Source organism: Chiloscyllium punctatum, chromosome 10, assembly GCF_047496795.1.
Source record: "Chiloscyllium punctatum isolate Juve2018m chromosome 10, sChiPun1.3, whole genome shotgun sequence".
NCBI classification, from domain to species: Eukaryota; Metazoa; Chordata; class Chondrichthyes; order Orectolobiformes; family Hemiscylliidae; genus Chiloscyllium; species Chiloscyllium punctatum.
Window position 1 is genome coordinate 80,996,363 of NC_092748.1, and position 15,524 is coordinate 81,011,886.

A 15,524-nucleotide genomic window follows, 5' to 3' on the forward strand; every position below is an offset into this window, starting at 1 on the left:
TCTGAAAGGAGCGGCCTTCCAACGTTAGTGTGTTTAAAAGTTTATTGGCATAAACGTTACAGTTAAAAATAAGGTGAAGCTGGATTATGTCTCTTGGATTGAGTTTTAAGATTGATTCTTTTATTACTGATAATCATACATTACTTGTTCAGTTTAAGTGTTTAGCTGTTGTTGATTGTGCTTGTTAGATTCAAGTTTGGACAGTTTAGAGTTTTTTTCGTATTTCAATTTATTCCTGGAATCCTGCCAGTTATTTTCTTCCTACTGGTTCTTCCATGCATAATATTTTTGAAATAATTATGGTCTGTCAGGACAGGTGTCAAGCTTACCCAATATTGCCAGACTGACATATGAAGATATATGATCAGTTAGGATCACAATCAGGATTTTAGAAGAATGAGGGGGATCTCATGGAAACCTATAAAATTCTAACAGGATTAGATTGGCTAAATGCAGGAAGGATGTAGTTGTGGTTGTTTGGTTAAGATGATAGGTTCGATGTTCATGATGACTGGAGTTCAGAACCAGGGGTCACAGTTTAAGGATACAGGGTAGATCATTTAGGACTGAATTAAGGTTAAATTTCTTCACCCAGAGAGTGATAAGCTAGTGGAATTCTCAACCACAGAAAGCGGTGAGGCCAAAACATTCATTGTTTCAAGATATTATCTCTATTTCTTAGGGCTTACATGTTCAAAAGGTGTGGGGAGAAAGCAGGCATAGGGTACTCAATTGGATGATCACTCATGATCATGTTGAATGATAGAGCAGACTTGTCGGGCCAGTTGGCCTGCTCCTGCTCCTATTTTCCATGTTTGTCATAATTAGAAGCGAGAGATGGTCAGAAGTGGAAATTTTCACTGATGATTGCAGTGTCAGATTGAATTCACAACTTCTTAGAAAGTGAATGTTCACATGTGGAAAGACATGACAACATTTAGGCTTGGGCTGATGAGCAGTAATATTTGTATCAAACAGTGGCAATCTCCAACAAACACAACTTCCTGGTTTTCACAGACATCAACAAGCTGGAGTTCATTATTCACCAAGAACCACTGACCGCGTCAAACTTTGTTAGTTCTCTATTGACATTGAGAGAAATCAATGAACCAGGGTTCAATTAGTAACGATTCATTTTGCATTCCGGGCAGGCAACAGAACCAAAGTCTGTTTTAAGTCTTTGACCATACAAGAAATAGTGGCCCAAATCTTTTGAGCAGCAACCACGATGAACAGATTACCACTGCACTCCAATCTGGTGCTATGCACATGTTTTCTGTGATCTTCCAATTCCAACTATCAAAGAAATACACAGCACAGTATTAGTCAGGGGTAGTGTTGGGTCAGAGGAAGACAAAGCATGTTCTCTTATAGCCTTGGCTGCTATACAGTAAGTTCAAAAGTCCATTATCTCAACAATAGGTGAGGGAGTGGAGAGAGAGTGAGGAGGCTAGGTGAATAATTGAGTTGAAGCGTGTATTCCGTTTGGATTTGGTTGTCACAAGAGTAGAAGTTGTGTGGCTAGATCTGGTTGGGAGTGTAGTGTGATCAGGGTGGTAGTCAGGTTAATTGAGTAATTTGAGGGGGATCAGTTGTTGAGTTACCCATCAGAAGTTTAACATCCTTAGAAACTCACTCGGTCTGCATGTCAGGATTTGCAGTAGTGTCAACACAGAAGAACAAAAAGTGATGGAAAGATTGTAATATTCAAAGGATCATGAGCTAATTATGTAAACGGGCTAGAGGATCTGCAGATTGAAATCAATGTGAATTTACTTGGTATGCATATTTGAGCAAGATATATCAAGAAAGCTAAAAAGAACAGTAATTGGAGGTGATTGTTAACATATTAATGAATAGAGTATAAACCAGGAATTTTAATAACACTGAGATGCTTTGATTAGGCAAAAACAATCTTGCAATTAGATGTTTTTGTGGATGTCAATTCATTGAAAATGAATAGGTTACTGCTGTCATAAAATCAAACTCAGCTCAGAATTGAGGAAACAGCAAGGGACAGAAAGGAGTTGGTGCCCTGGCCTCAAATATGTTTGTAATGTAGGAAATTAGAGGTACATGTAATTATTAAAATACAGGTAATCATTGGGACCTTTAACTTTCATATTGACTGGGCAGATCAAACTGCAGCAAGAATCTCACAGACAAATTCATGGAATTAATAGGTTTCTAGGTCAGTGTGTTAAGGTTATTTAAAAGGGTAAATATTTACGCTTTCATGTTTCAAAATGGGATATGATAATCATCTTTGCATCTCGGAATAAGTTTTTGTTTTTATGCTCAATAATTTTGTAGCTGATTGGAAGTTTTTAACCTTAAGGTAATACAGGTAGTTCTCCTATAATGCCGTAGTTGCGTTCCAGCGAAACCTCGCTTAATACAAAATCGCTTAATAGAAATAATGGGGCCTGTGAGAAAAGTGGGGTTAGGGGCAGCCGAGCAAAAACTATCACTCACAATCACTCAAAAATCACCCAAAGGTCTAACACAAAGTATAGCACAGCCTGAATGATGGTTGAAATCATATTTATTAACAAACAAAAGTAAATTTAACACAGTACATTTAAAAAATGTAAGAAAGCTGCTCTCTATACAGTACTTCTCACAGAAAATTGCTCCTTATGAGCAACTGACATCGTGCATGTGCAGAACGACACAAACATTGGCACATGCGCAGAACTGCAAGGAGATGACAGCACGGATATTGGCGCATTCACAGAACAAAGTGCACGATCTGATCCCCACTAAAATCCTGTTGTTGTGAACAGAAGTTAGCATTCTCAAAAATACCATTCTCTAATTTTTCAGTGACGTTATAGCTGAAACATGCATTTTTCAAGAACTATCTGTATAGATAAAGTACGTAATTAGCTATTTTGGTAACTGAATAAAGATTTAAATACACGCTGTGATCACTGGGGTAGTGGGACTGGATAAGGCAAGTTCTACAACCTCGGTTGTAACAATTGACGGAGATAAATTAGCAAATTGCAATGAAACATACATTTGTCCTTACAATGGTTAGTATTTAAGGAAGTAAGACTGTAAGCAGAAGTAGGCCATTCAGAAGGCTCTTACATTCAATGAGATCGAGCTGATCAGATAATCCTCAATTCTATTTTCCTGCCCTTTTCCCCATAACCCTTGTTTCATTTACTCTTTTAAAAATTTGTCTATCTCATCCTTGAATATCATTAATGACTGTGCCTGAACAACTATCTGCTGTAAAGAATTCCACAGATTTGCAATGCTCTGAGAGGGAAGTTCCTTCTCATCTGTGTGTTAAGAGTTCTATACACTGAAATTATACCCTCTGGTCCTAGAGTTTCCCACAAGGGGAAACAACATTTCTGCATCTACTCTATCATGTCCCATAAGAGTCTTGTATATTTCAATAACATCATTTCTCATTCTTCTATATTCCAACAAGTGCACGCCCAGTCTATTCAACATCTCCTCAACAGGCCACTCTTAGCATGGCAGCTTTCAACCTAGTGAACCTTCTCAGTACTGCCTCAAATGCGACTCTATCTTTCCTTAGATAAGAGACCCAAACTCTCTTCCTACAGTAGCCTGAATTCTGTGTTGTATAATTTTAAGAAAAGCTCCCTATTTTTATACTCGATTCTTTTTGAAATAAAGGCCAACATTCTATTTCCCTCGCTTACATGCTGAACTTGAATGCTAGTTTTTTTTGTGATTCATGGACAAAGACTCCCAAATTCCGCTGTTTTATAGCTTTCTGCAGTATTTGTCCATGTAAATAAAATTCAGCTGCTCTACCCCTCCTCACATTTCCCCACATTATACTCCCTCTGTCAAATTTTTGTCCAATCAATTAACGTGTCTATATCCCTCTGAAGATTCCTTTTTTCATCATCAATATTTGCCTGTCCACCTATTTTTGTGTCAACCACAATGTTGTCTATCGTACATTTACTTCCATCATCCAAGTCATTAATGTATATTGTAAATAATTGTGACCCCACTCATGTACCACACCACTACTTAAAGATTACCTTATTGAAAAAGCCCCAACTCTTATACCAACTCTCTGTCTTCTATTAGTTAACCAATCTTCTATCCATGTTAATATACTACCTCGAATACCAACATTATCAGTCTATTGCTTTGAACCAACATAATAATTAGCTCTTTCTGTTAGCTCAACTTGGACCTATGTTCGTGAAAGGCTTACTTGTCTAAAGGAATTATGTTATTACAATGATATATGACATCTTCAGAACAGGCAACTTCTTACAGGAAAGATGTTCTGAAACTTGGAAGAAAAGATTTACAGGGATGTTGCCAGGATTGGAAGATTTAAGCTCTACTGAGAGGCTGAATAGGCTGGGGCTGATTTCCTTGAAGCGCCCAAAGCTGAGAGGTGACCTGATAGAGGTTTATAAAATCATGAGGGGCATGGGTAGGGTAAAGAGACAAGGTTTTTATCCCTGAGTTGGGAGAGTCCAGAACTAAACGGCATAGGTTTAGGATGAGAGGGGAAAGATTTAAAAGGGACCTAAGGAGCAACTAGTTCATGCAAAGGGAGGTGCATATATGGAGTGAGTTATTAGAGGAAGTGGTGAAGGCTGGTACAGTTGCAACATTTAAAAAGCATCTGGACGGATACATGAATAGGAAGGATTTAGAGGGATACGGGCCAAGTGTTGGCAAATGGGACTAGATTTATTTCGGATATCTGGTCTGCATGGACGAGTTGGCCTGAAGGTTCTGTTTCCATGCTGTACATCTCTATGATTCTATGTCTCTTAATTGGTTTATGAGATTTTGTTGCAAAATTATTCAAATGTAAGAGAAAATAAATGTAAGTACAATTATACATGTCATAGGTAATGTGACTCTTGGAATTCTTGGTGCAGTTTTGGTTTATTTTCTGAAAGAAGATTGCAATTTCTTTTGAGAGAGTGCAATGATTATTTCAGTGGTCTCGTTTCTGGAATGAAAGAATTGTTTTCAGGCGAGGTTGAGTAGGCGAGGCAAGACCATTCCATACAAGTATGAGAGTTGTTTTAATTGAAACAAATAAAATTCTGAGGAAGCTTGATACTCAACAAATGTTTCCCCTGTCCAGTGAATCTAAAACACAGTATCAAATCTCAGAACAAGGACTCATCTATTTGGGACCCAGATGAGAGGAGTGCTTTCACACAAAGTGTTAAAATTCCATACTTTTAGAAAATGAAGGATGATCAAACATTAAGTATATTCAAAACTGAAGTTAATAGAATTTGGGGTGCTGTGGGAATTAAAAGATATGGGGATGGTGCAATTGAACTGGAAGTTTAGCCATGATCTTGTTGAATGACACAACGGTCTTGAAGATGCTAATAAAACCACTCAAGTTCCTATTTCTTTTGTTCTTGTGTTTCCTGCTGCGCCAACTTGTAGCAGCTCTTGCCAGAAGGATCAGTCATGGTATGCCATACTGTCTGTGTTCCACCATCCTGTGAAATGCAGCTTTTCTCCACCCACTCTGTGAAGCTGTTATTTTTAAGTATTTTTATTAGATTTACATGTACTGAGACTTGGTGTAGCACCTCCAATGATTGAAGACTAACAGCAAAGGTAATTCTGACTCAACCATGATAGGTAGTTTAAAGTGAACTCCTTTCCATAGGAGGAAAAGGAAAATTTGAGATATTGTGGTCTCTGCAGTGAAAATGCAGAAAGGCATAAATTTAAATAGGTTACTTAAAGAGACTCTAAACGTAGAACAAGCTAATAACTACCTTCAGACAATATTTGAAATTAGAAAATCTTGCCCTCAAAATTTTCGCTAGGATAGGAGTTAACACTGTAAGATGGAAAACCTAATAGAAATTAAATTATTAATCAAACATATAGATAGCTAACTGGTCCATTCAAAAATAATGCTTCCTGAGCTGCATCGTCCATTGAAATGTTGTGCCAAGGAATGAAAACAGAGGTGAATAATTTAAAATGATCTCAAATCTCACTAATGTTAATGTCCTGCTGCTGTTGTCCCAATTGTTTGGAGGTGGATGATAAAACGGGAGCAAGAATCTTAAAATCACCTTCTGTCAAGTTGAGTAGAATCTACAATGAGAGGAAAAAAATTGCTTTTGGAGTAAATAACTTTGATACAATTGATTCTTGTGTCTTAAGGAGTGAATTGATGGGATCACAAAGGTATCTAAATCTGTAACGTAAACAAATCACACAACTCTTCTTAAGGATAGAGTTGTGTATTTAATCATTATTTATAATGCATATAACTGCATTAGATTAGATTCCCTACAGTATGGAAACAGGCCCTTCAGCCCAACAAGTTCATATCGACCATCCGAAGAGTAACCCAACCAAATCCATTCCCTTACCTTTATATTTACCCCTGACTAATGCACCCAATGCTGCAGGCAATCTAGCATGGCCAATTCACCTGACCTGCACATCTTCGGATTGTGGGAGGAAACCAGAGCACCCAGAGGAAACCCAGCAGACACTGGGAGAACATGCAAATTCCACACAGACAGTCTCCGAAGCAGGAGTCAAACCCAGGTCTCTGGGGCTGTGAGGCAGCAGTGCTAACCACTGAGCCACCGTGCTGCCCAAAGAGCTGTATTTTAGTTAATAGAGCGTTATTACCTTGACTGCAATATTTACTACACTGATAATCATGGAATAATAAACCACCCAATTTGGCATAAGACCAATCAGAATTTTTTTTTAAAAAATAGAATTCAGAAATATGTGCTTACAATGAATAATGGTCTTACACAGTAATTAGAAATTAAACAAGTTAGGTTATTAATTAATTGTGAATTTAGAGCTTTGGAAAATATTTAATTACAAAAGTCTTGTGTGCTACCTGTCAGTCCTGCAGGCTACATTGAATACAATCAACAGTAAGTGAACTGTTCTTGCTGATTACAAAACAATTCTGTTTAAAATTGCATCATGTAGATTTCTACTCACTAAAAGGAAGGAGGCAAAAAAAAATTATACACCTTTTACATAATTGCAGCGATGCCATTTCTGTACCAGCCTATCATAGAATCCAGCTAATATGAAAACTTTGATCATTACCTCTACAAAAATAACTATTTTGCTTTATTAAATGACAGTAGGCTCTGCAAATGACCTCACTAACATGAAATTACAAATTTATTTATGAGAACCTACTTGTTTTTCTGTTAATACATGACTGTTTTAGCTTGTGGCACTTGTACTGTAAGAATTATATCAAACTAGTCCAATGATTCCCCCAACCACCCTGCTTTTCAAAAATGCATAAGTTCAATTAGAAGATTCTTTTCTCTTTCTGCAAGGAGCTGTTGTGCCAAAACAGTGTTCCTGGTGATGTATTATAAACTTTTCCTGCCATATATAAATTAAATCTCGACAATGAAAGCAATAACATGCTTCACTGCATTCTTTATGCAGGATTGCGACTAAAATCCTTTTTCCAATTTCATACTAGCTAGATTTGATTTGAAAGAAAGTGCTTTTCTATTAGCATAACCTATAATCGGTCTTAGACTATACTAATCCTCATTTCTTGCATTCACGCTTTTTTTGATAAGAACATTTCTTTTTATTTGGATTTTCATTTGAAACCCACCTTGTGTTTCCTTCAGAAGCTTCTTACAATCTTTAATAACTTTTTCTGCATTATCAATTCTGTAATGTAAAGATTTTCACTGCTTCATTGTGACATTGCTTTCATTTAAAAAGAAAACTAAATTTAAAACGTTCTGATTCTGCTGTAGTTTCCAGGAGTGCATAGTTAGCACCACGTGGGATGCCTGTGTGATGATAATATCCATGAAATTAAAATGTTTTCACATAGGCATTTATTACCGTATAAGTTAATCTTCATAAGTTCCAATTAGATAACACTTCAGAAAAATTATAAATATTTGAAAGGTAGCAAAATCAGTATGTTTTAGAAATAAAGTATTTTGTTCAGAATCAAGTTTTAGCACCAAGAAGTAATTCTTGGAATGTTTCTCTGATAGTTCAAATTTATGTTTTAACTCATTAGCATTGCAACAAATCTTAGCGGGTTTTGAGAAGATTTGTATTTCAGGTTGAGGTTCTGGATGGCGGTTTGCTCGTTGAGCTGGAAGGTTCATTTCCAGACGTTTCATCGCCATACTAGATAACATCTTCAGTGGGCCTCTGGGCGAAGCACTGCTGGTAATTCTTGCTTTCTATTTATATGTTTGGGTTTCTTTGGGTTGGTGATGTAATTTCCTGTTCTTTTTCTCAGGGGGTGGTTCATTGAACTTAAACTTGAAAGACAGGCAACGAGCAAAACTAATGTCTTTTTCAAAATACCATGCAAGAACTGTAACAAACATTACATTGGACAAACAGGCAGAAAACTAGCCACCAGGATACATGAACATCAACTAGCCACAAAATGACATGACCTCTGTTGCTAGCATCCTTACATATGGATAAGGCAGACACCACTTCGATTGGGACAACACACCCATCCTAGGAGAAGCCAAACGGAGACACGCATAAGAATTCCTAGGAGCATGGCATTCCAACCGGAACTCGATCAACAAACACATGGAGTTAGACCCTATCTACCACCGCCTGAGAAAAAGAACAGGAAATGACATCACCACAGGAAATGACATCACCAATCCAAAGAAACCCAAACATATAAACAGAAAGCAGGAATTATCAGTATTGCTTCGCCCTGAGGCCCACTGAAGATGTTACTTAATATAGTGACAAAACGTCTGGAATTGAACCTTCCAGTTCAGCAAGCAAACCTTAATCCATTGTAACAAATCCTTTGTTTTGTAATGTCTAATTGCTACACAGGTGAAAAATCACAAACCTCGAGCATTCATACCAATAAATTGTGCTTAAAAGAAGATGGGCAGCATTTTTTTTTAATATTTGAGGTGTGGTGTCACCTGATAGGTGAGCATTTGTTGTCCATCCCTACTTGTCCTGAAACTGATTGGCTTACAGGCCATTTCAGAGGGCAATTAAGAGCCAAACATATTACTGTGGTTCTGGAGTCACATGTAAGCAAGACATAGAAATACCAGCAAATTTCCTTCTGTAAAAAGCAATAGAACCCTCGCATTAAGCCTCACAATACCTCTTTCCATGATAGCAGACATTTATATGAGAAAGGTAATTCAATCAGTTTTTGAAAGCAGTATTATTACTGCTGGAACATTTTTTTGTAAAAATTATTGCTTCTTGTCTAAGACCTGAATCCTTATCCCTAATATTAATTTCCCCACAGTAAAAACTGACGGTGCTAAATTTCTTATCAAGGCTGAATCACGCTATCCTTGCTCGTATCCACTGAACACATTCCCTTCAGGCATAGTTCACCACTGACCATAGGATCATTCGCTTTACCCTTTGAACTATGAAATCTGAAGAGTGTGCTAACTTATTAAAAAAAGTAATAAGTTTCTTTTAAAACCACTTGTTGACTAATTTCTGTTGCAAATATTTACTTTGGATTTCACTTTCTTTTCGTTTTCAATTTTTAGGATTCGTGGGATTATTTAATCTCCTGCTGCTGTGGCCTGGGTTTTTCTTGCTTCACTACACGGGATTTGAGGCTTTTGAATTTCCAACCAAAACTGTTTGGATATACATCCTTATTAATGGGCTTATAGGAACAGTGCTTTCTGAATTTCTCTGGTTGTGGTATGATTTTGATATAATTTGTTTTTGAAATTAAGTCTGAAAGGAACACCATAAGTTACTTATACAAACTGCCAAGTTGCTAATTACTCAAATGTTTTCAAATAATGTCATAAAGAGTTCAGATTTATTTCAGCAGAATAAAAGTTCAAGTTGAAATATAAAAATTTGTTTTCCCAAAGATGATCACTATTTGTAATTTGCTAAAATCTACATTCTGCAGTGCAAGAACTGTATATCTGCACTGTTTAACATCTCCTGACTAGCCTCATTGTCATTTCAATTCCACCCTTCCCACCCTCTCCCAGAATCTATCAAGAATTCTAATTTTGTCTTTTGTGACCTAAGTCTTTCTGTAATTATCCAAATCTCTTATATTCCTGTGAATAGATAATTGCTTTTTAATTTGTAGTGGTTCAGGTAAAGTTAAGAGTATGGTGTTTCTTAATAAATATTTGCAGGTTTTCTGTAATGTTCACATTGGTTTATTTTATATGAATTTAACTAGACAGTTTTCATAAATTATGACTTTCCAAAGCCAACATTTTTCAGTTGATGCTGATCAGTTAGTTTTGGCAAATGGTTGGTGTTATTTTTCCGAAGTAGAAATTGTGTGGTCCTATTCTAGGACTAAATCAGGTCAGTACTGAGGGCTTCCTATATTCTTCGAAATCTCACTATTCAAGTTCATAAAGCAAGGCACAGTCTGCCTGTTTCACATGTTCATGGACATGTTAAAAATCCAATGAGAATAATTCAAGAAAAGCAACAAGTTCTCCTGGTGGTTTTTGCAAACATTTAGAACAAATATTAAATGAAGATAGCCCAATTGATCATTTATCTCATTTCAATTTGTGGGAATGTCCGCTGTTAAAATTCCCTGCTCTGTTTGCCCATATAACAATTTCTGCACTTCAAAATAATTCTATCTGAAAATCTATGAGATTTGTTAAGGAGTTGATTAAGCATTATTGATTTTTAGCTTTTATTACTTTTTACATTTTATTTGTGCAGTGTGGGTTAGCCTATGAATTTAGAATTTTTCAATATATGGGCCATTTGTAGCAAGTTAGAACATTATCTTCGACATTTAGAACTAATTGAATTAATGATTTGCAGTTAACTCGTTCTTTTTTTATATAGATTTAAAATTTATTTTTCTTTTTCAGGGGCTGTTTCCTTACGTCATCACTGATTGGAACCCTCGCATTAAGCCTCACAATACCTCTTTCCATGATAGCAGACATTTATATGAGAAAGGTAATTCAATCAGTTTTTGAAAGCAGTATTATTACTGCTGGAACATTTTTTAATAAAAATTTTTGCTTCTTGTCTAAGACCTGAATGATCCTATTTCTGTGTTTAGTATTTCATGCTTAAGTCCTTTGCTATATACTAGCAAATATAAGCTTTGAAGAAAGCATTGGTTTCTTCTGGCAGTTCAAACAAATGTTCTTGGGTATATCAATTTTTGCTCAAAGCACTTTGAAGTTTGCATAATTATAGGAAAGTCTATCACATGGAAACATTTGAGAGCCAGTAAATTAGGGCTTCCTAGAGCATGTTTAATTATCTTGTCACTTGCCAAGACTTGCTTTGAGATCCCTGTGAAAAGAGGAGCATGAAGGCTAATAAAAGACTAATTGGTTGAAGGAGGAATGCTTGCGAACAGATCATTAGAGAATTAGATTTCTGGAAAGGTTGGAAGTAGTAAAAGGAGTATAGCAGTGCATGGCTTTTGCAACTCATTAAAGCTGGAAATGAGCTCACCAACTGACAACGAGAATTTTTTTTTGTCAAGAGTACATGGTACATTTCTGGAAAAGAAATGAATACTGTACGTGTGAAGTGAAAACACAAAATGTTGCAAGTCATTTTAGGTCAAATACTGACTGAGCTGTTGTGTGTCTCCGATATTTTCTGTTTTGGTTGTGGTATATATTTCTGGACATCTAAGTTCAAAGTGAGAACTTTGACACAATTTTGTGATAACTGTTATAAATATAATCTTGAATGTGTTCATCATGGGAGATTTATAACTAAGAGTAAAAGCTCATCAGACCTAGGATTAAAGCGAAAATTGGATTATCAATCAGTTAGATAATTAGAAATTGAGGATTATTCTGAGTGATATTGTTCTAATTTGACAGCTGTTCGAATTGGAATTTTCTGGAACTGTTCCTCAAAGATATTAAATTTCCACATTTCAATTTATGATTGAGATATCTTGGTTCTACAGGAAATAACAATAACAACAACTTGAAATACCTCCATCACAGTAAAATATCTGTCAATACTTCAGAAGAGCGTATTCAAAAAAGAATGATACGTTATAAGAGATATTGGATGACCCATATCCTTGGTTGTTAAAAAGAAATTGCTTTAAAAATAGTAGGAGCATTGATGTGACTTGACAGTTCCCTACATGCTCAAAAGGTCCCAGCAGATTGAAATACTTTGAAAATAATGTCCCTGTTCAAAAAAGAAAGGTGGCAAATAACAGAAAGCTATAGGCCAGTTATAGGAATATCTGTCATCGGAAATATTCTGCAGTGCACGATAAAAGTAGTAGGAGGAGGACGTTCAGGAAATCATAATGCAATCCCTTAGAGCCAGCATGGTTTTCATGAAAGCAAAATCACATTTGGCAAATTTACTATTGTTTATTTGAGATTATAACAAGCAATGTAAGGTATGTGGGACCTTGGATTTGAATTTCCAAAAGACTCTATAACTCGATGACACTTAATAACATGCCAAAAATGTTACTGCACAAGTTACTGCTCATAGTTTTGGAATGAAATATTACCATGAAAAGCAGAATGTCTATCCAACAAGAAACTGAGGTGGGACACATGAATAATTGTGAAAATAGTAAACCGTAAGAGGGAGAAATCCACAGGAATCAGTGCTGCTGCCTCACCACTTGCAATTTATATCAGTGATTTGAATGAAGGGGCAGACAGTATTATAACCAAATTTGCTGCTAATTCAAAGATGGGTGGGAAAGCAATTTGGATTATCACAGAGTCTGATGAGGATATAGATCTTTCTTCTTTACTAATTCTTAAACTGTCAGATCTAGTATAATATGAAAAAAATGTAAGGTTATCCACTGCTTGGAAGATTTGAAAAACCGAATGTTATTTTAAACTGTAGCATTATTTTGTCTCCCTCTAGATGGAGGGATATAGCTGTCCTCATACGTGAAACACAAAATAGTTGTATGTGGGTTCAACGAGAAATAGCAAGTCAAATGGAATATTGGTCTCTATTGCAAGGGGGTGCAGTACAAAATTGGAAAAGTTTTTATAACTTATTGATGAACTGTACTTGCATTGCTGCATACAGTTTTGATCTCCTTGTTTAAGGAGGAATATTAAAGGAATTAGGATCATTAGAGGAAATTCAGAGAAAGTTTACAAGATTGATTGCTGAGACAGGATTGTCTTATGATGAAAACTTGAGCAGATTGGCCTGTTGCTCATTGGAGTTTTAACAAATGAGAAGATGATAAGATTCTGAGAAAGCTTGGTGGCTAGCTGCTGGGAAGATATTTCCTCTTGTGGTAAATCTGGAATAAGGGAACACCATTTCAGAATAAAGAGTTTCCCATTTAAAACTGCAATTTGAGTTAATTTTTGAGGATCATTCATCTTTGAATTCCTGCAAACAATGAAGACCGAGACATTCCAGGGCTGAATTACATAGATTTTTGATCTACAAGGAGTTGAGGGTTATAGGAGAGGCAGGAAAGTGAAGTAGGGGCCTGAATCCGAATTATCTTATTTAATGTCAGAGAAGATTCAGTGGGCCTAATAGCCTATTTGTGTTCCAATTCTTTGTGTTTTTATTAATGCCTATGAGGTAGGCTTAATCACAAACCTAGCTCTTGAAAACCTACTGAGCAGAATCTCCATTTCTGGCTCTATCAATCTTGCCTATTCCTACTAGGTCCTTCACCTGTAATTTTGGCTTGAGTCACAAGGAGATTTTTTTTAACCCTACCAGTAAACAACAAACAAATCATTTTGAAATTTCCACCTGTAGCTGCTGAAAACATTATCGAATCACCAGACTATACTCTCCCTGATCCCCACTCCTCATTTATCCTTCCCTCATTTGAATAGTTTCCTGTGCTATGGTCACAGATTGCAAGAGTTTAAGAAGCTTATTAAGAGGCAGGCAATGGCCAGAAGGTGATTTTCAATTTATAAATCTGTGAAATCAACCAAACAGTCCAAATGTTAAATTTCAGGTGGCCATTTGGCGAATTTTGTACACCATTGGGCCTGAATTTCTGAATTACTGACTCCTCTCTTTGTAAGGCAGTAGCAGGCCTCCAATATGGCTGTCAACTGCCTTTGCACTCAGACTGTGCAGGAAGTTCCCATTTACATAACCCTCTGATCCACTCAGTCACTGAACTTGCTACCAGCCCAATTACAGCACTTATGTTCAAGGATTGCAGTATGGAATCAGGATCCAGAAACTATCCATGCATCAGGTTTATGGTCCCAGATTGAAGGTTAAACCTTGGTTTACATTTGATCCAAGATGAATTTCTGACCACGTGCACACTTGATCACTGAAGCTACCTAGTTTCACCTTCATTTCTATGATTTTGGACTGCCCTTTAACTTTAATTCTATGTTAATTATATTTATAAATTGAGTTTCAGACATCCAATGTCTGAATTTTTTATAAGTACTGATTAGTTACAAGATCTATTCCTCATGTAACTTCAACCAAATTTATTGTCAAAAAGTAGAAGAGAAATAATACTTTTTAAAAAATCTATGGTTTTTCAGGCAATCCACTTGCAGACATCTGTTTGCCACACTAAGGTGACTAGACACAGAGCTTTTATTCTGTTCTTTTGACTAAAGTTCTTTTTCTGTGTTGACTCTTCTTTCTTGTGTACGATCAAAAATATCCTGAACTCAAATTGGCTTATTAGGTCATGAGTAGTCTCAGGTTCACTAAATAGTATGTGCACAAGTCTAAAAATAATTTTTAAATAATGATTACCTATTGTTAATACTTCCTACTATTAACTTGATTCGTTCGTTGACAATACTTTTTTTCTCACCTTGCACTTACTTCACTTTAAAATTGTGCCCTCTGGTTCTTGATCCATTTCCAAACAGGAACAGTTTCTCCCTATCGATGCTGTCCAACCATACATGATCTTGAAAACCTTTATCAAATATCCTCTTAACCTTCTCCTCTCCAGGGGAAAAGAATCCAAATTTCTGCAATCTTTCCTCTGAATTGAAATATTTCATCACTGGAACTATGCTTGTAAACCTCTTCTCCAGTGCATTCACATTCTTTGTATAGTGTGACATCTGAAATGTACACCGCAGTACCTCAACTGAAGTCTAACCAATGACTATTGTAAGTTCATCATAACCTCCTTGATCTTGCACCTTTTGCCCCTATTAACGAAGCCTGGGATATAGTATGCTTAATGAACAGATGCCTCTACCTGTCTTGCCCATTTAATTACTTAGGTAAATACACACCCAGATCTCTGTTTTCCTGCACACACTTCAGAATAGTAGAGTCATAGAGATGTATTGTGCAGAAACAGACCCTTTCGTTCAATCTGTCCATGCCAACCAGATATCCCAACCCAATCTAGTCCCACCTGTCAGTACCTGGCCCATATCCCTCCAAACCCTTCCTATTCAGATGCCTTTTAAATGTTGCAATGGTATCCACCTTCACCATTTCCTCTGGCAGCTCATTCCATACATGCACCACCCTCTGTGTGAAAAAGTTGCCCCTTCGGTCTGCTTTATATGTTTTACACACACTCTGTGTTC

At 36.5% G+C, this 15,524-nt stretch overlaps 1 protein-coding gene across 8 annotated transcripts in view; it reads left to right on the forward strand.

Annotated features, from left to right (window-relative positions):
* LOC140482335 (solute carrier family 35 member F5-like) overlaps nucleotides 1-15,524 on the forward strand; it is a 117,791-nt gene that overhangs the window by 72,862 nt on the left and 29,405 nt on the right. For all 8 annotated transcript variants that reach the window (XM_072579629.1, XM_072579632.1, XM_072579630.1 and 5 more), the window contains 2 exons: nucleotides 9,537-9,696; nucleotides 10,863-10,953. In XM_072579629.1, the coding sequence (XP_072435730.1) occupies nucleotides 9,537-9,696; nucleotides 10,863-10,953 (251 nt within the window). The remainder of the gene's footprint in view (nucleotides 1-9,536; nucleotides 9,697-10,862; nucleotides 10,954-15,524) is intronic.